The 25,276-nt window shown below is 46.5% G+C and overlaps 1 protein-coding gene across 3 annotated transcripts in view; it reads left to right on the forward strand.

Moving 5' to 3' along the window:
* LOC135304326 (rho GTPase-activating protein 20-like) overlaps positions 1-25,276 on the forward strand; it is a 29,143-nt gene continuing 3,867 nt past the window's right edge. Inside the window, exons 1-14 of one of the 3 annotated variants that reach the window (XM_064426605.1) lie at positions 1-144; positions 13,910-13,992; positions 15,607-15,777; positions 16,288-16,437; positions 16,963-17,004; positions 17,725-17,809; positions 18,638-18,715; positions 18,888-18,954; positions 20,186-20,374; positions 21,106-21,281; positions 21,768-21,929; positions 22,984-23,093; positions 24,013-24,202; positions 24,766-24,883. In XM_064426605.1, coding sequence (XP_064282675.1) covers positions 13,913-13,992; positions 15,607-15,777; positions 16,288-16,437; positions 16,963-17,004; positions 17,725-17,809; positions 18,638-18,715; positions 18,888-18,954; positions 20,186-20,374; positions 21,106-21,281; positions 21,768-21,929; positions 22,984-23,093; positions 24,013-24,202; positions 24,766-24,883 — 1,618 coding nt within the window. In that variant the 5' untranslated portion in view covers positions 1-144; positions 13,910-13,912. Of the gene's footprint in view, positions 145-314; positions 338-381; positions 393-13,909; positions 13,993-15,606; positions 15,778-16,287; positions 16,438-16,962; positions 17,005-17,724; positions 17,810-18,637; positions 18,716-18,887; positions 18,955-20,185; positions 20,375-21,105; positions 21,282-21,767; positions 21,930-22,983; positions 23,094-24,012; positions 24,203-24,765; positions 24,884-25,276 lie in introns of those variants that run through there. The other 2 variants (XM_064426606.1, XM_064426607.1) reach the window with 2 other exon arrangements.

Consider the following 25,276-nt stretch of genomic DNA (forward strand, 5'->3'; position numbering starts at 1 on the left):
CTCTCGCCGCTGCGGGACCGAGCGCTGGGGCCGCCGGCAGCCAGCGGGCAGCGGGCACCGGCCATGGGCCGCGCCGTGCCCCTGCCGCGGGCATGAGAGCGCGGCCGCGCCCCGAGCAGCGCCGCGGGCTCCGCGCGGGGCCAGGCGAGTACCGGGCGGGCACCGGGCGAGTACCGGGCGGGTACCGGGCGGGTACCGGGCGGGCACCGGGCGGGTACCGGGCGGGTCGGACCGCCGCTGGGGCTGCGCTGCGGGAGCGGAGCGGGTGCGGGAGCGGAGCGGGTGCCGTGCGGGAGCGGAGCGGGTGCGGAGCGGGTGCCGTGCGGGAGCGGAGCGGGTGCCGTGCGGGAGCGGTGCGGGTGCGGTGCGGGAGCGGTGCGGGAGCGGAGCGGGTGCCGTGCGGGAGCGGTGCGGGTCGCGCCCGCGGTGGGGACGGGAGCCACGCGCGGCTCCGGCGGCCCCGGTGCGGGGAAGCGATCGCGGAGTCGCCGCTGCGTCCCGCAGCCGAGGCGGGAGCTGTCGGGGGTGCGAGCCCTCGGGACAGGAGCGGGACCCTGCCATCGCTGTGTCCCCCTCGCCTCCCCGGCAGCCGCTGATGGGCACCGGTGCCCGGGCTTCTCAGAGCCGCCCTTGGTGACTTTTCGACTCAACAGAACAATTGACAAAATGTCGTGTTAGCATAAGGTTAGCTTGAAATAATGGAAAATAAGAGGGGAAAATGTAAGCATGCCCCAAAAAGCCGGTTGGAAATTCTCGTGAATCGTCCAACACAAACAGTAGCTGAGTGGAACAATTTTCTTTGCAGGGAGTTTCCACTGGAATAAATAGCGAGTTCTGTTAAAAAAAATATAAAAATAAAAATTTGCAGCTAGTTGTAATACTTGTAATGCTTGGCAGGGGCTGGAATGTGCCCACGAAATCCTTGTGATCCAGAGTGATGGTTCATTGCAGTTTTGCTGCCCGTTCTTCAGAGCCACTTGCAGTTTTTACCTATGAGCCCTACCTAAGACACAGGTGGCTGGATTTCCTTTTACCTTCTGATGGTCTTCCATGTTTAGAACATTCCTTAACATTTGTTTTTCTGAATGGACCTGTGCCTATTGATACCTCTGTGTTGCTGTGATGTGGCAACTCCACATTATCTGCAGGTGGTGGAGAATGAGGACCTTTAACAGAGTGCTCTTTGCCTCAGCATCCCAGCCAGGGTCTCACTTGCACAGCCTCAGCAGCAGGGCCATGAATGCCTCCTTCTGCAGGAGCACAAAGCTCTGCATAGATTTTGTTCCCCAGATGCACAAAGCAGGGCCAGGCACTGCACCTCAGCCTTCTGCTGATGCCTGCGAGGACCTGGTCATCACTTTGTCCAGCATGACTTTCAGCTCGTTAATCCACTGGTACTTGATGGGTTATGTGCAAATGGGAATGTTCCTGGTCATGACACAGCTGAGACCTAGCTCACATCCAGCTCCTGGGTAAACTTCCTGGGCCCCTGGACTGGTGTTTTCCAGTGAGCAGCTAAAGAGAAGTAAAGTGTTTAGTGTGTGAGCCCAAGAGAGGTGTTCAGGGGGGTGTTTTGTAAGCACAGACCTTTTAAAGCTACCCCCGAGCCTGCAGCTGACCAGTTTTCTCCAAGTTCTCAGTGCCTGCACAGGCAATAGCTTGGTTGTAGCCCATCTATTTATCGCCCTCTAGTGAGGTCTTAAAAATTAACATCGGTTCCTTCCACGAGGAAAATAAATATTAGAGGTTGTCTGTTTAAAAAGATTTACATTTTCCAGGAGCCAGTGGCTTCAGGGAATCCCTCTCAAGCATCATGCCACGCTTTGGATGGTTGCATAGCCTGATTTTGGATAGGCATGGGTACGTAATGATAGTGTGTGTGTCCCCTGCAGTCTCTGGGTGCTCAGTGAGGGTCTTTGCAGCAACAGCACTGGACACAATTCCTCTCTTTTGACCTATCTTTAAGAGCTGGTGCACTTCAGGTTTTGGTTGAACCCACATGTAGATCACTTGACATGGCTCTGGTCTAGGGATCGCTTCTGCTTCTTGGTGCTCCACCTTCCTTCATTATAATTCAGCTGGGCTGGCCTCAGACTTGGGAAGTGGCCCTGTCTTTGCAGAGGAGCTAGCTCCAGGGGCTGGAACTCTTTTAGGTCATAACCAGGGGATGTGATTCAATCACCTGTGCAGTCAGACTGGTTTTGCTTCGCAGGTGTGGGAGATGATGAGGAATGTACCGTGAATATGGTTTCTCTTCATTAACCTGAAGATGTAGCGGATGCTTGTTCTTCATGACCAGTGATGAGGGATCTCAGATCCCCTCCTGCTTGCCATGCATAACATTCTGATTTGCAGTGCTGATGCAGAGATCCTTGTGGATTCTTTTCTAGTCCCTCATGGACAGCATTACCTCAGCACGCCATGCTCCATCTTCCTACCTGCCCCAGGCTCAGCACCCCTCTGTCACTCCCGAACCTCCAAAACACTCCTGGAATCCTGTGCTTGTTCTGTTTACCTTCCTCCATACACTAGTCACTCCTGATCTGATACAAACACCTCTGAGAATGCCCACAGCAGCACTCAGCCCCTCAGGCTGCTGCTCACCTGTGTCCTGCATCACCTGTGTGCAGTCACACCTGTGTCACACCTCACCTGTCCCAAACCAGCACCCTCAGGAGCACTGGCAGCACTGCTGAGGGGACAGCCACGGGGTGTGCCTGGAGCTGGCTCAGGGGACACCCAGAGTGTGTGCCTGGAGCTGGCATGCAGAGCTCCCCCAGAGTCCTGCTGAAGTGTGATGCTGTGGTGCACACTGAGCTACAGGGATGGTTTTCTCAGCTAAGTCAGGAAATCTGCCCTGTCAGCTCCCCACCCCTCTGTGTGTTGCTGGGGACGGACTGACATCTCCTCAAGGCAGTGTCAGCACTGGGGGTGTTGACTTCTAACAGAGCAAACTGAAATTCTCCTTAACAGCACCTTCTCCACCTCATCCAGGGGCTGGAAGTGTGACAGTCATCATTTTAAACAGCCACAGGTTTAAAACAAAGCTAAAAACCAATAAAGCCCACTCCTGTCTTCCACTTCTCTGCATTTCCTCCTGAGATGTCTTGGAGCTGTGGGAACTGGCACAGGGGTGGGTGCTCAGTGCCCGTGCACTAGGGATCAGCCCTTCTCTGCTTGTGCACAGTGCTGCTCTCCTCATGTTCCCACAGAGCAAATGGCAGGACAGATAAGGACAAGAAAGTTTCCAAATCCAGGCACCCATAGTCAGCCCCTTGGAAAACAGCTGGGGTGGAGTCCAGTTTGTGGCATGTGAGAGAGAAACTGAAGCAAAACAGGATGTTTTTGTGATTTAAAAGTTATTTTTCATAATTCCTATTTAAAGGCTCGGTTTGGTTTTGAAGTTGTCTGCTACATTTATTGGGAAATTTATAACCCAGAGAGCTTTGTGCATGAATTATGTGTGTTTGCAGATGTGTATGTGCACATGTCCTTGTGTAGGGATTGCTTGTGAAGAGGCTACTGCTCAACCTGAGGAAAATTTTCCTCCTGAAAATTAGTAAAACTAGTAGGTACTAACAGCTAAGTAATGGCAGATATAAATTCTATGTAGCTCTTCTGTAAATCTTGCTGGATAATTGTTTTTTGCTCTGAACACCTCAGTATTGGAAAGATTATATCAAATTCTAAAGTGTTTACCAAAGACCCATGAAAATACTCATGACTGGAGGTGGTAGTTTATGCATAAACATGTTAAGCCCAAGTAATGGGAAATGGGGCATAACAGGCAGATCAGGAAGCCTTTGGGGTCATCTGTACCCCACACTATGTCCTGTATTTAGCCTAATTTCAGCTGATACAGTTTTCACACTGCAGAAGTTAAGAGGAAAGTGAAAAAGAAACACTGTGAGAAATTAAATCAGCGAATAATATATTAACAGAATAATTGTTTTTAAATTGAGTGTTTCTTGGAGTTTTCCACTGCCTGCCCCTTCAGGCTGTACTGGATATGGAGGCACAGGGAGCAACATCTCCAGAAAGCCCCATGGCCACTCTCCAGGTGCTCCTGGGGGCAGGTGAACCTCCACACCTCTGATCCAGCCCCCAGCACCCCAGCCTGTGCCCCTGCATGGGCCATGAGGGGTCATTACTCTGCTGTAGCCTTACTCTGCTTGCCAGGGGATGATATACCCACTCTCACCCCCCCATCCCTGCAGAACACTGACATTTTATTCCTGCCTTCAAGGGAACACGATTTTCTGCCTTTGTTGTTTCTTTTCCTTGGCTCATCTCTGAGTTTCTGCAGTGGCTTGCAGCACTTGCTCCTGTGGAATAATTATAACAGCCTTGTGTAGGGAACTTTGTGTGCATAGTAGTGATTCCACTGCTTGTATTTTTCCACCTCTCATGCCATCAAAGAATGGGACGTGTTCTTTAAGGCCACACAGCCTGACTTGCATTGGTTCATAGCATTCTTTTTAGTAAAGGAATGTGCACATCTCTTTGCTAGTCTTGGCAAACTCTCCCATGGGCTCCAGGTTATTTGATCTTCAAGCTCCTCATCAGCTCTGATCAGCTTCTCTTGCTCCCTTTCTCAGCCCACTGGCAGCTCTTCAGGCTGTGTTTTCAAACCTCTCCTTTGCATCTTCTTTTTCACATGGGCTCAGCTGCTCCCTCCTGCCTTCCCTTTCTTGGCCTTTTCTCAGCTGCTGAGCAATGTCTCTCTCCTGGCCTCTATCACTGCTCAAACCTTAATGCCTTCCTGCAACTCCAAAAACTGGCAAAAAAGTGCAATTGTTTAAGCCAAAATCTACTTTTATTTGCCCAGCTCATGTAACTTTAGACTCAGAGCTCCACTGAAATTCATTATTGAATCCTCATTTGAGGCTAGGGTGTCTATTTTTCATTTCATTTCATTTCAATCAACTGCAGAATTCTGTGGAATTAAATTCTGCAATTCAGCACAAACCTATCCTGGGGTTTGAGAAGTAGTTTGACAGTAAATGCTACTATGAGTGTGCCCACACTGATGCTGACAGGCAGATGAGCAAGCAGCAGGAGGAAAATGCCTTTCATGGTGTGTGTGCTAGCAGAGATGCTGTTGATTAACCCATTTTTCAGGCAGCCAGCTCTGCAAATGCCATTTAACAACCGCCGGGTCTGCAGAATGCTAACGGGATGCTTATAAGGCATAAAGGGATTAATGTTCAGCTCTAATGAAATCCAGATGCACGGAGCTGCCTCTTCTCAAAGTCCTTTCTCTGGCCAAACTGCAAATAAAATGATTTAATCATTGTAAATAGATGAGAAGCCACTCAACGTGAAGCAGCATTCACTGGGTACTTGAGCTCTCAGGCGCTGCTGGAGGGGCCAGGGTCACCATGCCTGCAGGGACATCAGTCCTGGGGGGCAACTTGGGACCTTCCTTGGTCCTTCCTGCAAGTTTCCATCAGGGCTGGGGGAGGCTGGCTTGGAAACAGCTCAAGGATGCCTCCTTCCATCCCTGAGCCAAGTGCAGGGCAGGTCTGAGGCTGGTGGGTCTCTGGTCACTCTCCAGGGTGTTGTGGCACCTTGGTTTTGCCCTGAGTGGGTGTGAGGGACAGGTGAGGATCTGAGCCATTGTCAGGTGGAGCTGCACTGTCTGCTCAGGAGACCTGCAGCATTTCTGCCTTGTAAACTGTTTGTGGTTTGCACTTTCTCTTCCTTGGGCAGTTTATATTTTCCTTTGTCGCACACTAGACCTGGGTAGTCTGCATTTCAAGCATGGGGAGTTAATCTGGGCCCTAGCAGGCTCTGGACCACCACACTCATGCTCAGGAGCCCTGCCTGGAAAGGCTGAAGTAATTCTGCAGCTGAGCAGACCCAGCTGTCTATGAGTTTTTAATTTTTAATGTGGCAGGAGGAGGGGTTTTGAACCAAGAGGCAGGGGGAAAAGGAGATATTTTAAAGGCGCTAAGGAATGTGTTACATTTTTCTGTTCCTCTGGTTTGGCTGCTCTGCAGGTTTTTCCTTTTGCCAAAGCTCAATTCAGTGAACTGTTTATTTGCATTTTTAAAGAAAGAACGTGATTCTTAATTTACTTTGGCCTCATTGATGAATTTTTATACTTTGAAACCCAGCAAGTTCCCTTCCAATGTTATGTATATACAACTTCACAACAGAAACTTCTACCCCACATTACCAACCTAAATTAAATGGCCCAAAGGGTTTTAAAAACGTGTGCCCCTCTGATTTCCCATGTGAGTAGTATCTGTAGTCACCTTCTAATCACTGATGTCATGCTCATCATCAGCTTAAGGCCAGAGACCATATATGAGTGTGGAGCTGTGCAGAGGTTTTCTTCAGAGCTACAGAGGCAAGAATTCCTTGTGAGATGTTCTTGGGGTGGCTTTCAGCATTGGTTCAAAGGAAGGAAAGGAATGAGGAAAGAGTCCTGATATAAAATTGTATCAAAACAGGTAGGGGCAATCTGTTGTGATGGGTTTTCACCATGGGAAGAAGCACTTCAGGAAAATCCCAGCAGGTGCCAGTGTTTGGTCTAATCCATTGTCAACACATATTTCAAATTTACTTGGCTCTGGATATCAATCAGAATTGTGACAAAATTGTCTGGACCTCCAAGAAAAGGTGAAGAAATTTTGTAAAACAAGGTTTTACATTTCTCACTGCTTTCCTCTAGCAGCTGTTCATGTCTTGCTGAGCCAAATGCTTAAAAATCAGAAGTATTTCTGGATCAACATCAATATTTATTGATCTCTTCAATTTCCATCAATTAGTCATCTGCTGTGCTAGTGACAGAGAAGAGACTTGCATTTGTGTTGTTCAAGGTTTTTCAAATTGATATTGATGCAAAAAATACTTTGAGTGTATCCTTTGGATGTTCAGGGCCTATTCCTGATGCAGGTGATGACTAAGAATCATCCTAACCAGCAGTAAGCATTTTTCATGCAGTGCTTTTTTTGTTGTCCCAGAGTACATAAACCTTCTCTCGCTGAACCTTAAAATTTGCAGAGGAAAGACCTCCTGTGGATGTTCTCAGCAGAGCCTGCCTGTAATTTTCAGAGATTCTGTCCACCAACACTATATCAGGGTTGAGGCTTGGAAATAGCAGGATATTTTTTATTCTTATATTGTTCAATTTTCACCTCTCTGTCCAGTTCTGGGACCTCAGTGAGGGAGCACAGAGCTGCAGGTGGGCACCATGTGTTTTACAGAGGCACAGCTGATGGGTGAGAGCTGAGGTTTGCCTTCCTGCTTAGAGCTTTTGGGCCCCTTTCAGGTGCCTGTCTTGGAGTGACAGCTGAGGTTTTGCTCTGTTTTGGGACCCTGAGCAGTGCCCTGTCATGGGACTGAACATTTGTGCTGCTCTGCAGGCATGGGCATTGCTGGGGGAGGACAAGGCAAGGCTGTGCTCAGTAGCCAGAAACACAGCCCCAAGCCATGACAACTTCCAAGTGTCCTTATTTGGGTTCCAGCCCAGTGCCATTTAAGAATATCCCCATTACACCATCAGCTCAGAAAGATCTGCTTCAGGCAGGAGCTGCCCTGCGTGGTGACAGTCCCCTCCATGCTCTGCAGGACATCCTCCCTCACTGCTGGCATTGCTCCAGACTCCAAGGAAGGCACAAGTAATCCATGGGAGTAGGGAAAAAATGTGGTGTGGAACAGATTAGTGTGAATTAAGCTAATCCCCAGGCACCTCTCTTTCCACCTCCAAGTGGAAAACCCACTTGGCCCTCGGCAGACAAGAATTGTTTCTCCCAGTCCTGCTTATATGGGAGACTTTAAAATAAACCAGCAGGGTTCAATTTCTTGGAAGGAAAAGGAAATATTCAAAGTGTGTCCTTGCAAACTGATTTACTGCCACCAGGCTCTGCATATTTTAAGAAATGTTTTGGTTTGTTTGGGGCTGTGTATTAGAAGTAAGGGAGAGAGAAGCAGTTAGTGAAACATGACAGGAAGATGAAGTTGTGTAAAATGGCTCAGATAAATATTTACACCCAAGTTTCTTAGCTCTGAGTTCACATCTAACCATGGTTCATACAGAGCTTGTTTTTTGCTGGGCCTGCTCCATTTTGGAGCCTTCTCCCTGCTGGGTTGTGGCTGACAGTGAGCTGGAAGGAAGCGGGTTAGCAATGCCTGGTCATGACACTGTCATGGGACCACTATCTCTGTGACACATGGCATCTTCACAGAACCACAGAATGGCTAAGGCTGTAAGGGACCACATTGGGTCACCTGGAGCAGGTCCATCCTCCCTGCCCAAGCAGAGCTGTCCCAGAGCTCGATGCACAGGATTGTGAGCAGACACTTCTGGAAGATCTCCAGAGAGGGAGACTCCACACTCTCCCTGGACAGCCTGTTCCAGTGTGCACAGAACCTGTGCACAGTAAAATTCTTCCTCGTGTTCAGATGGAACTTCCTGTCCTCCAATTTCTGCCCATTGCCCCTTGTCCTTCTGCTCAGCAGCACTGAGCAGAGCCTGGCTCCAGCCCTGACACCTCCCTTCAGACAGTGATGGACTTTGACGAGGTCACCTCCGAGCTGTCTCTTCTCAGGGCTGAACAGGCCCAGCTCCCTCAGCCAGTCCTTGTAAATGAGATGATCCAATCTTCTTCCCCTAGCTGAGAATTGTGAAAAGAAAGGGAAACCAGTGCAGAAAACTGGTTCTAATCACCATCTAAGACCAGGCTTTTGTTTTGCTCCTGGAACTCCAATCTTTCACCTTTAAGAGACATTGGGAGAAGAAGTGGAAGGTTTTTAATCTCATTCTGAGCAGGACAGGAAACCAAGGCAGAGAAGAAAAGACATCTCTTCCAAGGAGCTGATGGCATGATGCAGGAAGGAGTGTAGCTTTTCAGGCAGTATCAGGCAAGACCAGGCTGGCAGGCTGGCACAGCACCTTGGTGAGACTCGGGGCACAGCTGGCCTGCCTCCCAGTGGGTGCCCTGGGATGGATTTCCCATTTGGAGCAAGGGGAAATGGCTGCAAGACAACAGCTGCTGGAGCCCCTGCTGAAACTGTTCCAGCTTGAGGGGTCACATTCAAACTGTACAGATGAAGTGGCAGATGAAGTCTGGGAGCAGGGACAAGGAGACAGCAGCCATGTGAGTGCACTTTCCCTAAACTCAAGTTAAGTGTAAATCCACATACAATGGCAAGCTCAGGTTTTTTCAGTCCATGTAACCTATTGCCTGATTTCCTTTTATGCACTTCTTCTGTTCCATTATCTTTCTCTAATGGCATTTTCTAACTGGAAATGTAACAGCAGTCTGCCATGGATGCATGGCAGGAGCATGGACAGCACAGGACACAGCAGTGCCCACATTATCTCATTAAGATACTTTTGTAGGCATGCCTCTGCTAATGTAAACTCATTATTGGAGAGAACAGCAGAACAGCAGCAGTTGTTTTCACATGGATGGATCCAAGTCCAAGTGATGAATTGTTTCTCTACTCTTAACTGGATTCTTAAGTGTTTTTTTAAATGTTGCCTGAGAACTAAGTGGCCATGTGCTACATTTAGAGAGTAACTTCTGCCCTGGTCCAGTAGAGCACTGAATTTCCCTGTTCCATTGACAGTTGTGCTCAGGTGATCAATAGCAGTGATCTGCTATCTGCTCTGACCCCACATGCTGATACTGTCAGGAGAATATTTGTAGGAAGACAGCATTTCACAACACCCATGTAAGAATAAGAATAATGTTGATGCTGTGGGCTCTGAACAATCTGTGATGCTCCAATTAATCAATGACATTGTGGCCCATGTTTTACTCTCTCTGACCGTGTCTTTACCAACACAAGCCTCCCTGACAGATAAGAATATCAGCATGAAATGGACTCGGAATCCATGATTATAAAAATTGTGGGGTTTTTTATTTTCTTTGAAGAGTATATGATACCCTTTAATCATCTTTGCATCTGGGAAGTGGACTGTTTGCCTAACGAGGGGAGAGTGACACTGACAGCTTAATGCTCACATAAAGAGTAACAGAACCTGGCAGCTAAGAGTACTGGGAGCAGAGAATTTCCCTTGGAAGTGTGAGCTGGGTGCTGCAACCCCACCCTGAAACACTGGGGTTGAAGAAAGCACAGTGTGGTTTCAACAAAACAGTGTATCAATGTGTCTGAAACAAATATTTCAATTTATGTTTTGCAGAAAAAATAGCCCTGTTAAACTTTTTTTTTTAAATTTCTGAATGGCAACTAAACAAAATAGCATCATTCCAGTGCCACAGGCATTGCAAACTTTGACCAGCTGTTGTCAGAAGGAAAATCCACCCTGTGCTAAGCAGATGCCATTATTTTTCAGCTCCATCCCACCTTAACTATTTGGAGAATAACATTCAAGTGCAGAGGTCAGCAGGGGAAAAAAAAAAAAACAACAAAAAACAACAAACCACTGCTGCTGGCCAGCTGAGCCGATAGCAGAGACCATACATGGATTTGGAATGAAGGGCATCAGACTCACAACCTCTCTGGTGCCAAGAAATACACAGCTAAAATCAGCAGCTCAGAGATGAGTAATGCACAAACATGGTCCAGAGTGTTGGAAGTGCTCGAGCACTTCCAGAGTATGTTGGGTAAATGAGTATCTGTTTCCATGGCACCAAAACAGCACAGAGATCACGCCACGTCCTTCAGCGCTTCTGTGACTCTGTGCCCAGTGAATGAGAGCAGAGCTGACCTCCAGGAGAAAGCACTCCCTGGCTGCAGCCTGCAGCAGCACAGCGAGGTCTCCTCTTCCTCCAGAGGCAATGCTCGTGGGCAAGGGCTGCCCAAGGTGAGCCTGGCTGGGAGGCACCCCCGGAGCCCAGCCAGCTCTGCCCCAGCCCAGCCTTTGGGCAGGAGAGTGAGGGGGCTCCAGCACCTCACAGAGGATTTGTAATGCTGCTGCTGTGTAGTGAGATGGGAGAAGTTTTATGGTTTTTTTGCAAGAAAACCATAAAGCTGTAGAGCTTAGAAATATGCTGGATTCAGAGTGCATTTACATGGCACTGTGAGTCAAGTGTTAGGAGACTCTGTCCTGGTCCAGCAGTCTCTTAAGAAAATATCACTTACATGGGCTGGCCCAAGCACAATCAAATTGTTTAAAATTAGATACACAGCTAGGTTCTCCCATGCAGAGAGGGAGTACACAAGCAACTCTTTTACTTTGTATGCCTACTGGAACTAAAGGCTGAACAATTTATTATTCCTCCGTTAAATATGCAAATTAAGTATGTTAACCCTGAATTTGTGCCAATTGGCTGTGTCAAATTCTCTCAGTCAGATGATTGTTTTAGAGTGGCCAAGATGATTGCCTTACATACAGTAAGGGGATTCCATAATGTCAGTGATGTCCTGCCAAAGGAACAGGACTGGCTAGGATCAAAGAGACTTTGGCTGAGGTCTTGGAGAGCAATTTTTTTGTTTGCCTAGAGTCTGTTTGGGGTCAGGCAGCCGGATCTCTGGACAGCTGATGATCTCAGCAGTTTTTCAGAGAGATCAAGTGTGGAGAGTACCTTGTGTCCTGTAGTCACAGCATTTCACTGGAGAGTCCCAGTGCTGTCCTTGTTGGGCTCCCAGGGGTAGCGCAGTGCCTGCTGGAGGTGGTGCTGTAGGACAGGTCCTCAGACAGGGCTGCTTGGGAGGCACTGCAGTCACCATTCAGGAGCAGTGGTCAGAAGAAGAAATCCACCAGTACCTGAAGTTTATCCTGGGATAAATGCCCTCCTGCACTAAAACTCCATCATGTCTGTCTTTAGCACCACTTGTACCCCAGAAGAGAGTGGCTTTGGAGGGGCCAAAATTATTGCCTTACGAGGCTTTGTGTGCCGTGGCATTCTTTGGCACAGGAGATACTGTCAAGGGTTTATTACAATGCCTCTTAAGACATTCCTGCAGTCTGCAGTGCCCTGGCACAGAGGTGCCTCAGCTCACCCTGTTTTCATCAGTGCCCTCTGCAGTGGCAGCTGCTGGCATTTGTCCCTACACCCATCCTTGCTGCCCACCTTCAGATAATGCTTTGCTGCATTATGTTTGTAGGAATGTTTTACCCTATTAAGGCACTTCCAGAAGCCAGATGTTCTGTTTTGGTAGGGACTTCCTTTTTTTAAAGCAAGCATTTGTGAGCTGATGTTATTTTTATTCAGTTTTCCTTGTGAAACTTCCAAAGACAGATTTTTGCTTGGCAATGTCACAGCAGGGTACAAGGGAAAAATTTCTGTCCATCTGCCTCTGTCTACATATGTTCATGTACCCAGGGAACCTACTTAGGGATCACTAAGGATACTGCAAAGCAGAATGTTCATATATTAGCAAATTGGTTCATTAAGTCACACTTGCAGGCCCACTCCAACTCTGAGTTATGTAATCATACATTCTTTTTCACAAGGCCATCTGTGCTCTGGAGCCTCTGTTGGACCTGATCAGGCATGGAGTCAGGAGTTTGTGATGTAGAAAGCTCTGTCCTGTAGGATTCCCAGGTCCTTGGCTGCAGAAGTCAAAAGGTGTCTGGTAAACTAAGTGGGAGATGAGGAGGGTGTCCCTTCCCTGGCAGCTGGACTCCACTGCAGCCTCTGCCATGGATTTCCTTTCTGAACAGTATTAAATCACTTCCACAACTTTTATTTTCTCACACAAACCCCTGGAGACAGACTTGCAGCCGTGCTGAGCTCCTGTGGCTCCAGGGAGGGTAAACAGAAGCAAGTACTTCAGACCAGCCCCAGCCAGCCTTCCAGTTTGCTCTGAAAAACCTGACACAACGTGGGGAACACCAGTCACACAAATTGACTGAAATGGTTCTGTCCTTTGCATTTCCATCACTGATATGAGGATAACACCTTCCTCTGGCATCACAGGAATGGTAATGCAGTCATAAGGTGCTGAGCTGTAACAGCCTTGCATCCTCAGAGATGGGACCAGTGAGCTCACATGCAGTGAATGTTTTCACTGCTCAGCACAGACCTTGAAAAGTATACAGTTAAACAAAAGCAACATCCTTTCCCCATAGGAGCCCTCCCTCATCAACCAGCAATCGTGGTTTCTTTAATTCCTAGAATTTTTCATATTTTGTAACATTCAGAAGTCAAAAGATCAGTAAGTCTCAACATGCTCTGAACTCCCTGGCACTTAAAGCTCTAACATAGGCAAATGCTGAAATTAGAAATGAGCCACGGGACAGATTTTCCCATGCTTACTAATCAAGAGTCACTGATGTAAGGATTTCTCTCCCAGGCTAAAATCTCTCATCTTTCTCCAGCACAAAATTTACTTAGCAAATAGAAGGAGACCTGTGACCTCTGTATATGTTGACTTGGATAGTTATAATTTCTGACTCTTAGGTCTCACCATTACAGTCACTCCAGGTCTGTGTTATACAAGACTTGGTGGCTGTGGCTGTTAAAAAAGACACAAATGTCTCAAGGTTGGGCTGCCTGGAGAGGGGCCTGGTAACAACCTGTTTGCTGAACTGTGAGTCATGGAAGATGAAAATAGAGAAAAATCTAAGGAACCTCATCCATTCCTCCAGCTGATAAACTACAACTCTCTAGAATATTATATGCTCGTCATATCTTTGTCTGGTCCTGTTTTAAATTGTATTTCTCTGTCTTTCCTTAACAAACTATTCTGTAGTATGAGTGTTAGGAAGTTTTTTCTTGAACTTCATACTTTGGGATTTTTTTCCCTCTGTTTGTTCATATAATGACTTTAAGATTTGGCTGTGAAAACATAAATGTGAGAGTTGACCAGTGTTTTAATGATCAGGAAGGAGGGAGGTGTCTGGCAGCACAGATCATGGCTTTCAGTGCTGAGGTTTCATGATTATTAGCTAGACAAAAAGAGAATTTGAAGAGTGCAATGAGCAGAATGATCAGGTCTGCTTCCAAGGTGGCCAGGCTAACTTGAATGTCTTTTTGTCTTGCAGAAGATGAAGCCCATCGTCCAGAGAAGACGATCTACCTCATCTGCCATTTCTAAAGCTCTTGGAAAATCAAAGTCCCATTCCAGGTAGAAAAAATACCTTTCTGACTCCTGTTTCCATCTTTCTGCCTGCACAGACTGAAACCAAATGGGTTTTCAAATTCATTTAACCATGTTGAGGGCAATTTGGTCCTGTGGCAGGGAAAAATTGCAGTAAGGAAAAAAAAAGTGAGGAGGAGAAACAAATTCTTGACTTTATTTGGCTGGAGAATATCCTCAGGAGGGAGGGAAGCTTTAAATGTTTCTTGTGATGAATTGCTATGGAGGGAGCTGGTCCAGTGCCATCTTTGCTCAGGCCATGAAAGCATCAGTGAGATTTTTTTGCTATCCTGCCATTGTGTTTATAAAGCTGGGTGATCCTCCAGCTTTAGGAAATCCATTGCTTGGGATTGTGAGTTGCTGTGGCTCCCACTGCTCAGCTGATGGACATGGAGAGTTTTTAATATCATATTGAAGGTGATTAAGCTTTTCACTTACAGCCCCACAGCTGCTTACATCAAGATTCACTTGGTGGTGGCTGTGGAGGAGGGAAGAGGGAATTTCTGTTTGCCAGAGTGCAGGTGTTCCTGTGATGGAGGAGGGTTTTATTAAAGCAGCTACAGGCTGGTTTTAACCTCACTCCTGAAATCAAGTGAGTTCAGTTATGAGGCCAGTGGAAACTGAGTTAAGACCAACAACATCAAAAATACTGCAATTACAGCTCGTGTGGTTTTTGATTTGTTTGTGTAGAGTGTCCTCAGACTAGAGGGTAAAGCAGAATTGCTGAGGGGTGCAGGGAAGGCAAGTATCCTGCCTGCAAGCAAGATACACATTTTTGTCTGTGTGTAGAGACAGGAGGATCTCTGTGGGGTTTTTTCTGTCAGTCTAAGGCTGTGTCTCAGAGGTTCACTAATTAATTCAGGCTCAGGCACATGAAAACACTGTGAGTAGGAACTCTTCCATGTTCATGCAGCACAGAAATGGCTGTGGGAGCTGCTGTGTGCCAGCTGACCTGAGCCCAGAGCAGTGCTGAGGCTGCTGAGCTGCAGGTGAGGAGATTGCACTTGGCAGAGCTCTTCCAGCACAGGGAAAGGGTCTGGTTCAATCTCCATGCTGCCTTGTTGACTGAAGTCAACATGCAAAAACCCTCAGGGATTTTTGGAAATGGTGAGCACCTCTATGAATCTCAGTGGAAAAAACAAGCTGGATGGCTGGCGGGCAGGCCAGAATCAGATGTCTGGAATTAGATGAGTACATGCAGTTCATTTTCTTTTTGCTGCAACTCTTGTGCTGACAAATTGTTCAGTCTGGATGGAAAATATGCAGAGAAAGGGCAGTACCCCCCACGCCCAGCTGAGCCACGCCATGAGCCACGGGCTTTCCATGTTCAAGTCATAGCTCACACACGTGTGCAGGAAATCTTTTACCTGAGTGAGAAATTACTCAAAAATTACTATTTCAGCAGATTAATCTCACAAGATTTGGTGTGGGTTTTAGGCAGTTTTCTGTCTGAGGCTGGTACAGTTAATTGTGCAGAGGCAGGTGAATGTGGGTCATAAGAGAGGGCAGTAGGGGCTGGGAGAAGCATGGAGCTCTCAGGCTCCTCCAAAACAGAAAAGGAAAACTCCTGACAAAGTCTTGTGCTTTTTCTTACTCCTCCAGGGAAACTACTCTTTCCTCTTCCCATTCAGACAATGGGCTGCCAAGTGGGGTGTTCAGCAGCCCAGGCTCCACCTTCATCCTGGACGAGCGAGTGCAGCTAACCGTGGGCCTGCAGACCCAGGAAAGACATCTGATCTTGTTGAGTGATGTGCTGGTCATTGCCAAGTCCAAGTAAGAGGAATTTCCACTCATTCCTTTTCCCCAGTAGGCGCTGTTGAAGCACATGGTGGGATTTTTGGGGCTGTGCTATGCAGAGCCAGGTGTTGGACTCAATGATCATGTGGGTACTTTCCAGCTCATGAGGTTCTATGATTCTATGAGGCTCTGATCTATTTGTAGAGCACCCAGCAGCCTCCAAAAAATGTTTCTTTGGAAATGTGGATTTAAAATGTGGCATTTCCCCCTTCCACCTTCACAAATTCTTCTTGGTATTAATGTTTCACTCCATTTGTCTGAAGAAAAAGGTTGTCTAATCAGTTTTGCCCATCTCCTTATGAGGTTGCTTGAAGATACACCATGAAGGCGAGAGGCAGAAGGACAAAACTGACTTTGTCTGACTCCTTCTGTCACATATAAATTAAGAGCTCTAACTGCATCTGCATGACTTGAAAGGAGCGTGGTCAGACTCTGGAGGTCCAAATGTTATTCTCTGGCCTAAGGGTTTAATAATTTCCATTGCAGATCCTCCTCCAGCCTGAAGCTGAAAAAGCAAGTGCATCTGAGTGAAGTGTGGACTGGCACCTGTCTCAGCGAAGTGACAGAGAAAAAGATGAGTCCTGAGAATTCATTTGTCATTGGCTGGCCTATCACCAACTACGTTGTCACCTTCAGGTACCTCATCACACATCAGACCTCCCTCTGCATCCCAGTAGCTACTCAGGTCTCCCTGTGTCAAGTGAAACAATGTCTGAGGCTAAAGGGCCCATTTCCTTTTCCATTTCCTTACCCTGAAACCCAGGTAACCTGTGCTGGCAGCAATAGTTCTAGGAACAGCAGACATTGGGAAGGAAATACTAGGAGAAAGAAAATAGCAATTAAAGGTCACTGCAAAAATAATGAGGGTTCACAGGATGAGTTAACTCCAACTTCACAGAAAGGGATTTGTCCCTTATCTGAACATTCACCAGTCTGACAGGAAACCTGGTCCAGTTTGTTGCTGGGATTTTTTTGTTATTATTATTTTTATTATTTGTTAAAATAGAACAGAAGAAGGAAAGGACTGTGCTTTTGTTCCAGGGCTTTGCAGGAAGCAACTTTGACTTACAGCCACATATATAAATGAAATTGGGTAGAGTTTCCAAAGGCTGTTACCCATTCAGCACTTGTTTGATGATCTGCCTCCCTTTTTGTCTTCAGCTCAGCAGATGTGAAGGAACGGTGGCTGTCAGCGTTACTGCGGTAAGTGACCCTCCTTTCATCCTCCTTCCAGGTGGTTCCTCTACAGGCCTTAGAGAAACCTGCCCTTCAAATTGTGCTCTGATTTTCAGCATGTTAAGTGTCTAAGTGCTGTTTGAAAAACCCACCTTTGAAATCTGAATATAGATGCCCCCAGGAGAGTGCAAAATTGGTGCTAACAGTTGGGAAAAAAGGGGGTCCATCAGAAGATTATACTGATGGAGCATCCTTTTTCCTTTGGAGCTGGAGGTTGACTTTGCTAATCACTGTGGAACTGTCACAAACGTTACTGATTCTTCAGATGTTTTTTGATTTGAACTAAAATTATTATGTTGCATCTAGAGGCTACAATTTTTTCTTTTATGTTTTATATGTTGCTTCCACTAACACACAGACAAAAGTGTTTATATAGAGAGAAAGAGGGGAAGAAATCTTCAGATTTGTGGAGAACAGTAGTGATCCTGAGGAAACACTCGAAGGTATTATGCAGGACACATCTACCTGCACTGAAGTACTGCATGTGGGGGATTGTTAGTTTTTGTGATCCAGGTAGATAAAGAAGTCAGAAAGAGCACGTGGCCTCACTATGAACATTACGTTCATGTATGTCATAATTAATCTGTATTTATTACAGTGCCAAGGAGGATGTCCCATCCAAATTTTAGGGTCCTTCTCAAGTTTGGTTGGGAAATTACATCCCTTCCCCTTTTCTTTGACTTTCAGGCATATCAATAAGGTAAAACAAAATGAGTATCTGAAGAATCTGACCCTTCAGATCGTTGTGCTGGATGATGACAACTGTTCTTCTGTAAGTAAAGCTAAGGACCTGCTTGTCAGATCAAGACTACACAGGGGTCTGTGGAGTAGGGGAGAGAATGCAGGGCTGTGCTGATATTCCAGCATCTGGGTATCTGCATCCTTCCCACTTGGAAGCCCACTTAGAGAGTTTTGGTTTAAGAAATAAGGAGGTAGCCAGGCCCTTAACAAACAGAACTTAATTCTTAAGATTATTCATCACCTCTGACTTCTTTTTTCTTTTCCTTTTGCTTCACTTCAAAATTCATGATAGTTTGTGGCTGAGTGCCACAGTCAATTCCTATTTCCAGTGCTATGAAATGAGGATATTGATCACAGAGTCACTGGTGTGTTGTCCTGAATTAATTAACTGGAATGTGTCCCAGTCTAGCATACATTTCTTGGCTTCATGCCGAGCTTGGTGGGTCACATTTGCCTGCTGGGTGTTCTTCCCTCAAAGAGTGACCCCTGACACTCGTGGTTGATAAGCATTGCCATGCTCCATGTTCACCCTTCTGAGTGACAGTGGCATTATAATCAGCCAGACTGATGGGATCAAACACAGCATCTAAGCACCACCCACCTCCTGTGTTTTCTGCTGGATGAAATCTTTGGATGGTATAATAGAAGAAGGAGTGGAGAATAGCTTTCATGCTGTATACCCGTCATCCTTTCTGGTGTAGTTCAAATTCACACAGCTCATCCAACCATGAACATTTAGTAAAGACAGTCATTAGACAGAGATGTGACATTTTCCCCAGATTTTGAAGGTACAAGAAACTGCAACCAAACTTCTCACCTTTGTCTTAGCTTCCTGTATTTTCTCTCGTTGCCTTTCTAGACTGCTGAAGTCAATGTGTCCAATGTGGAAACTGCAGAGAGTGTGATGAAGAAGACCCTTCTACAGCTTGAGCTCCCTGTAAGTGGCAGGTGACAGATCTTAGCTAAGGATGCTGGCAGGATCTGCTTCACAGGACAGTGTGTGTGTGAATAAGGGTAGATTTGCTGTCTGTTGTTTCTGAGTGGAAGGCAATATCATGGACCCTCACTTCTGGCCCCTAACATTTTCCTCTTTGTTCCTCACCCAACAGGGCAGGACCAGTGAACACCACCTGTGGGTGGTCTCAGGAAAAGATGAGCCTGCTTACCCTCTCATTGGTGAGAACCCTCCCATACTGAGCATCATTTTGGTTCTTCATTCTGGCACCAAAGGAAAAAGTAATAAATTGTATTAGCATATGTGGCAGAGAAACATTACAAACAATTGCACTTCTCACTTAAAAAGTAATAGTAGGGACACTGTTCTTAATGTAAGATGTGGCATCAAGTTGCTGTGAGATGTCACTTGGCTTTTATCATCTCATCATCCACATTTAATCAAAGCATGGTGATATCTTTGAAAAACTTCCCACTTACCTCCCTTTTCCAAGCAAATCTGTGCATTTCTGGGTGGGAGCCCATCACACTTTTCAGCAGATGCTCCAAATAAATTGGAGATCTTTAGGCTGGCCCCAGAAGTGCCTTGTTTGCAGCAGATGTGGTTCAGGGGTAGGACATGCCTCAAAGCCTAACTCAACCTGGCTACTGGTGTGAGCTTCCAGGGCTACAGGTGTGGAGGCTGCGCCTCCTGCTCAGCTTTGCAGGCATCTCCTGACAGGCAGAGCAGGAGGTCAGGGCAGCCTCAGCCCACCTTCACTGTCTGTGACAGGGCTGTCCACTGACCTCTGTCAGACAGAGCATCTCCACTTCCCAGGCCCTTTGCCTCTGGGCTCTGTCAGAGCCAAACCAATTGCTGCAGTCATGCAGCAAGAGTGTTTAGATCTAGAGGAAAGCACTTTGGCAACTGAAAGAAGCAGAATTTTTCACTGATCTATTGGTGACTTACAGGCCTCTAGTTATGAAGTTAACATGTTTATCCTACTCTTTTGGTACTTACTTAGTTTTCATTGCATTTCAGCTCTCAAATATTGAAAATCCAGTTTGTTGCATATGAGTTGTTATCTTCTGAACTGCTACCTTAATCCAATACTAAACTGATGTCACAAGCACTTGTAGGCCACTTGTATCATTGCCTTCACAGGCTGTTTATTTGAAAACTTTTCTTTCTAACAATTTGTGTTTAGGTTTTAGAAACTCCTCAGGCTTGAGGGAGGGTAGGTGTGTATATGGGGGCCTTGAGGACAATCACAATGGTGCTTGAGTGCTACAGATCTGTAGGGGATGATTTCAAAAACAGAAGAAACATTTTAAAATAAACCACTGAATTCTGTCTGTTAAGTTCTAAGCATTCACCACAGAGATCACCAAAGCTGGAATTTTCCAAGAACAGTAAGAGTTTTTACCATAACTCTGCATTTTTGCTTGCTCTTTACACAACTCTGCTCAACAGGGCACGAGCATCCCTTCAGCATCGCCTTGAGCTGCCTCCGGGACTCTGCTGACCATCAACAAAGAACCAACAATAACACTCTCCTGCCTGATGGGACAGAGGCTTCCTTCCTTGCTCAGCTCCCAAAGGAAAAACAGTGTCTGTTTGTCCTGAAACCCCGACTCCAGGCTCCAATGCAGCTGAGGAGAGGTAGGGGCTGCAGGAGTGTGGTACAGCCAGATAGAGCCTTTCTGGCTGTCCAGTGCAGTGCTGAGCTCCTCTGGCATTGTTCATGTATCCCAGAGGTGCTCTCATACCTGAATGTAATGTAAAGAGCAAGAGATTGCAGAGAGGTGAAATTTCTCTGTGCAAATGTTCAGACTTAGCTTTCAGTCCTTCATTAGTCTTCAACTACAAGTCATTGTAATAGAATCATAGAAAATGCTGAGTTGGAAGAGAACCATCAGTATCATCAACTCCTGGCCCTGTACCCAAGAGCCCCACCATCCACCTGAGAGCATTGTCCATTTGCTCCTTGAACTCAGACAGCCTTGATGCTGTGACCACTGACCTGGAGAGCCTGTTCCAGTGCTCAGCCACCCTCTGGGTGAAAAACCTTTTCCTGAGATCCAACCTAAAACTCCCCTGACTCAGCTTCATGCCATTTTCTCAAGGCCAGTCACTGGTCACAAGAGTGAAGTGATTCTTGCACTGCAGAGACAGCAATCACTAAAGAATGGTGATTGAGAGTTTTGCTGATGGTTGAGAGATGAATAAGTGGTTTCACTGCTGTATATTGTCTAACCATCCCCATTAAGAGTGCAGTTAATCAACATGTGAGGGTAGAAAGTGCTTGTTTTGCTGGGAACTCTGCCTCCACTGTAGATCACTCCAGCAGGAGGACAGACGGGTGTGTAATGAAGGTCTGTGTTGGCTTTCAGAGTCCCTGCAGAAGCACACCAAGAGGAAGAAGTCCTTGATTGACTGGGCCCTGCGCCGCAGCACCAGCACGCCCACGGGCAGCCCTCCTTCACAGTCACCTACCACACCACGGAAGCTCTTCGGCCTGTCCCTGTCCTCTGTCTGTCCTGATGGAATCCTTCCCAAGCCAATCATGGTAAGCAGCAGCCTGGAATGTTTGTCTTGATGTGAATTTGATGTGTTTAGCCCAGCATTTAAAGCCACTTGCAGCACTGGTGAGGATTGAATGGGGAAGAGGACCATAGTTTACTTGTGATCCAGGCTCAGCTCAGTAAGGAGGGTGGGAACAACCCTGTCCTGGGTAATCCCCATCACTTCATGCACAGACATCTGTTCTTTTCAGTGGGTGTCTCAAGGTCATCACCAGCTGACAATGTAGCCTAGAACTCACTCACTACAAGAGTCCCCTGGGCTCACATTTGTCACAGGATAAGTGTGCCCACATGAACTTTATCTGCAGCTTGCCTGTCAGGTTTTTGTCCCTGGTTAGATCAGGATAAATCTCTTGTATTGTTTTCTTCCCATTACTGACTTGGTCTTCTGCTACAATGGATGATGTATAATATACACAAACAAGAGGGTAAAGTGTTAGCCTCTAAAGTACAACTGGCTTTTCTCTTAGGATATGCTGCTCCTCTTGTACCATGAAGGTCCCTCTACCAGGGGCATTTTCAGACGTTCTGCCAATGCCAAGACTTGCAAGGAACTGAAAGAGAAGCTGAACTCTGGAGATGATGTTCAGGTGGATGGAGAGTCAGTGTTTGTGGCTGCAGCTGTCATCACGGTATGTATGGCCCAGTAACTCAACTGTCTGGGCTAATGGTACCTTCCTTCTTTAAGGAAGCCTTTTTGGGTAGGGAGGATTTCAGGAGAAGAGAAAGCATTTTCCAGCAAGGAACATTTTCACCTGTTTGTGTACACAGAGGTGATACAGTGACCTGGGTTTCACATGCAGACATGTGCAGCCCCTCAGGATGGGGCTCCCTTTGGCACCTCCCTGTACCAAACCACCCCCAGCAGGAAATACAGTGATGTCCACCTGCAAGGCAGCTGTGATGTCTGTACAGAGCCAAATAACATGACAGATGCTGCACTGGCATATGCATCAAACCCTTTGGTTGCAGCAGCACAGATGTTCTTTGTCATTTCTGAATGCAAGGAAGAGGCTGCAGAAGCTTTGGTAGGACTTGGGGGCAGCTGCTCTGCAACCCCCAAAACAGGAGCTGACCTGTGCTCTCTGGACCCCCAGCCTTCACCCTCTGATCAGCCAGCAAGCACGAGGGAAAGCAGCTGCTAAATCCAAGCAGAGGGGTTGTGGTGGGTGGGGGATGAAGCTTGTGATAAGACCTATGTTTCAGTAAGGAAAAGATTGTGTTTTGTACTGGCAATTAAATCTGGTCAGAGTAATTTAGGCACCAAAGCATTAAAAAAAATCCCCTTTTTTCTTGTTGGCCTGATATTCATGCACTTCCCAACACAAGACATACATTGAGTTGTTGAATAGTCCCCTGAGAAAAACCAGCAGCCCTCCTAGCTGAGAAATGTTTCAGAGAGATAAGTGCAGAGCCCCAGGGCTGAGTCCTCTGCTGGACTGGAAAAGGGACAGTCCTGCTCTGGAGAAGGGGCAAAACAGAAGGGCTGCCTGTTCATCCTGCAGTGCTGCCACAAAGGAGCCTGAGAAAGACAGCTGGGTGGGCATGGGAGGGGAGAATAAACATGTTTGTGTAGTGTCTTGTTTTATCTTGTGCTTAATATGAATAAACAGTGACTATATTGTGAAACTGAAACCAGGAATTCAAAACTGACCAGACTGCTCTGCATATATATATTTAATTCAGGATTTTCTCCGAAATATACCTGACAGTGTTCTATCCTCAGACATGCACGGACTGTGGATGGAAGCTGTGGACACAGAAAATCGGGCACATAAGATTGAAGCTATCAAAAGGTTTGTAAAAGCCTTGTTTGTAAAAGTTTCTTTTGGTGGGAAAAGGGGGATCATATGGACCTAAGAATAGTCTTCATTTTCTGGGAGATCACTGGCAATGCTTCAGGCCACAGGGGAGGAGCTATTGCTGATTGCCAGTGTCACTGATCAGAAACTTTTCTTTTCAATGGTCTTTTTTGAACATCCTTAACATTTCTGACCCCACAAAAATAATTTTAAAATTCTCTTCTGATGATTAGTTCAAATTACCAGAACAAGTAAGCTGAAAAAGCATAGTAATTCAGCCACCAGGAGTGCATCTATGGTAGCAGAATTAAATCTTGAATGACAGTAACTTTATTCTTATGTGCATGAAATGAGGCTGATCATCATATTGGCAGTTAGAAGAAACAGCCCTGTCAAGGGGGAGATGTGGACCTTGAAAATGGCTTTACTGCCTTGAAACTGCTGCCCTGAGCATGAGCAGTTTATCAGCCTCCTGTTGGATCTCCTGTTGATTAAACCATGGCTCAGCTCAGTTTTTGAACCTTACCATTTATCCTGGGCCTTCTTTATCCGTGTTCCCCACAGCACATGACACAGCAGTGGCATGGTCTGGCGTGCTGCTGGCCTGGAGCTGTCTCCTGTCTCCTCTGGCCATTCCCTGTTTAGCCAAGGCATTGTGGGTTCCTCCTCCAAGTCCCTTGTCCCCCCAGCTCTGAGACCAGAGCAGGCGGGCAATTTGGGTGCAGAGTTGTTGGCTCTCACATGAGTTGGTGGAGGGGAGTGACACAGATTCACCTTATTATCAAATGTGGATGTCTCAGGCTGGGTACAAAGGGGCAGGAGGGGGAAAAATATTTGAGATGCAACTTCTAGAATCCAAGGAGTAGATGTTTGTGAACAGCTGTGTTTTCCTTTTTTTCCACTCCCTGAATAGTCTTGTCAACCAGCTTCCAGAGGCCAACCTCATCTTACTCAGACACCTCTTTGGAGTCCTGCATCATATTGAGCAGAATTCTGGAGTGAACCAGATGAATGCCTTTAACCTGGCTCTTTGCATAGCGCCCAATATGCTGTGGCTACCGAGTCCCACTGGGCCTGAAGAGGAGAGCCGGTCCACAAAGAAGGTAATCTTCCATCTCTGTTTTCCCCTTTCACTGCTTTTTATGGGGACTGCCTTTGTAGTCTAAAGGAAGGCATAGGGCCAGTGACAGTGCTGGCTGAGTGGCACCCTGGCCTTTCCTCTGTGCAGCTGTGCCCATGCTGGGAGGGTTTAGCCCCTCAGACTGTGCAGGGTGAAAAGGGAAGCAGTGATTGCTTCACCAGATGAGCTTCCTATACAGCCAAGCAAGCACAAGAAAATTGGAGCAGCTGAAGTTGGACACTGCCACCTCAGCTGGAACAAAATAAGCAATGAGCACAACAGTGCACCAGAAAGGAGGAATGCTTGCTTGTGGCTTATGAGGTGCAAGCAATAGAGAGGAAAACTGTAGAATGTGTTATACCTGGCTCACAGCACCAGTTCACATAGTTCATATTCTTGCCTCAGGTGTTCATACAGATGCACTGCCACATTATTAACAGCTTCTTGAGGAAATTACATCTTTGTAAAAAAAATGAAATGATCTGGGTATGATTTTACTTGCTCTGTTTTCATGAAACTGAATCTGTGAATTCCTGTTTTTGCCAGGTGGCCTTGTTAGTGCAGTTTCTGATTGAAAACTCAGGAGAGATTTTTGGGGGTGATATTGCTTCCTTGTTCCAAAGACCTGACATAAAGAAGTCCAACAACTCAGCGGAATCTCTGGGTGAGTTGATGGTAGTAAAACTTCCAGAAATATTTAAAATATTTTAGTAGGTAAAAGAGTTTGCTTTACCTTCCTGTTTCTTTTAAGGAACAGTATTGAAAATCAGTTGGGTTTGGTTTTCTCTTTGCCTGTCAAGCATAGTCAGGAAGAGATAGCAAAGCAGAGGGCTGAGGTGCAGAAACTCCAATGTGTCTCCAGCAATGGCTGTCTTTCTCTGTGGCTGCTGTTAAACCTACTCCAGCCATTGCAAGAATTTAGCATAGCCTTAGCACTGCCATGTCCCAGCAGTATTTTTATTTTCCACGTTAGTTCTATAAAGCTAAACCTCATGGTTGTATGGAAAGAGATGGAGTTGTCTCTGTTAGCTATGCTATGAATAAGGCCAGTGGTGAA

The sequence above is a fragment of the Passer domesticus genome, chromosome 7 (assembly GCF_036417665.1).
Source record: "Passer domesticus isolate bPasDom1 chromosome 7, bPasDom1.hap1, whole genome shotgun sequence".
NCBI classification, from domain to species: Eukaryota; Metazoa; Chordata; class Aves; order Passeriformes; family Passeridae; genus Passer; species Passer domesticus.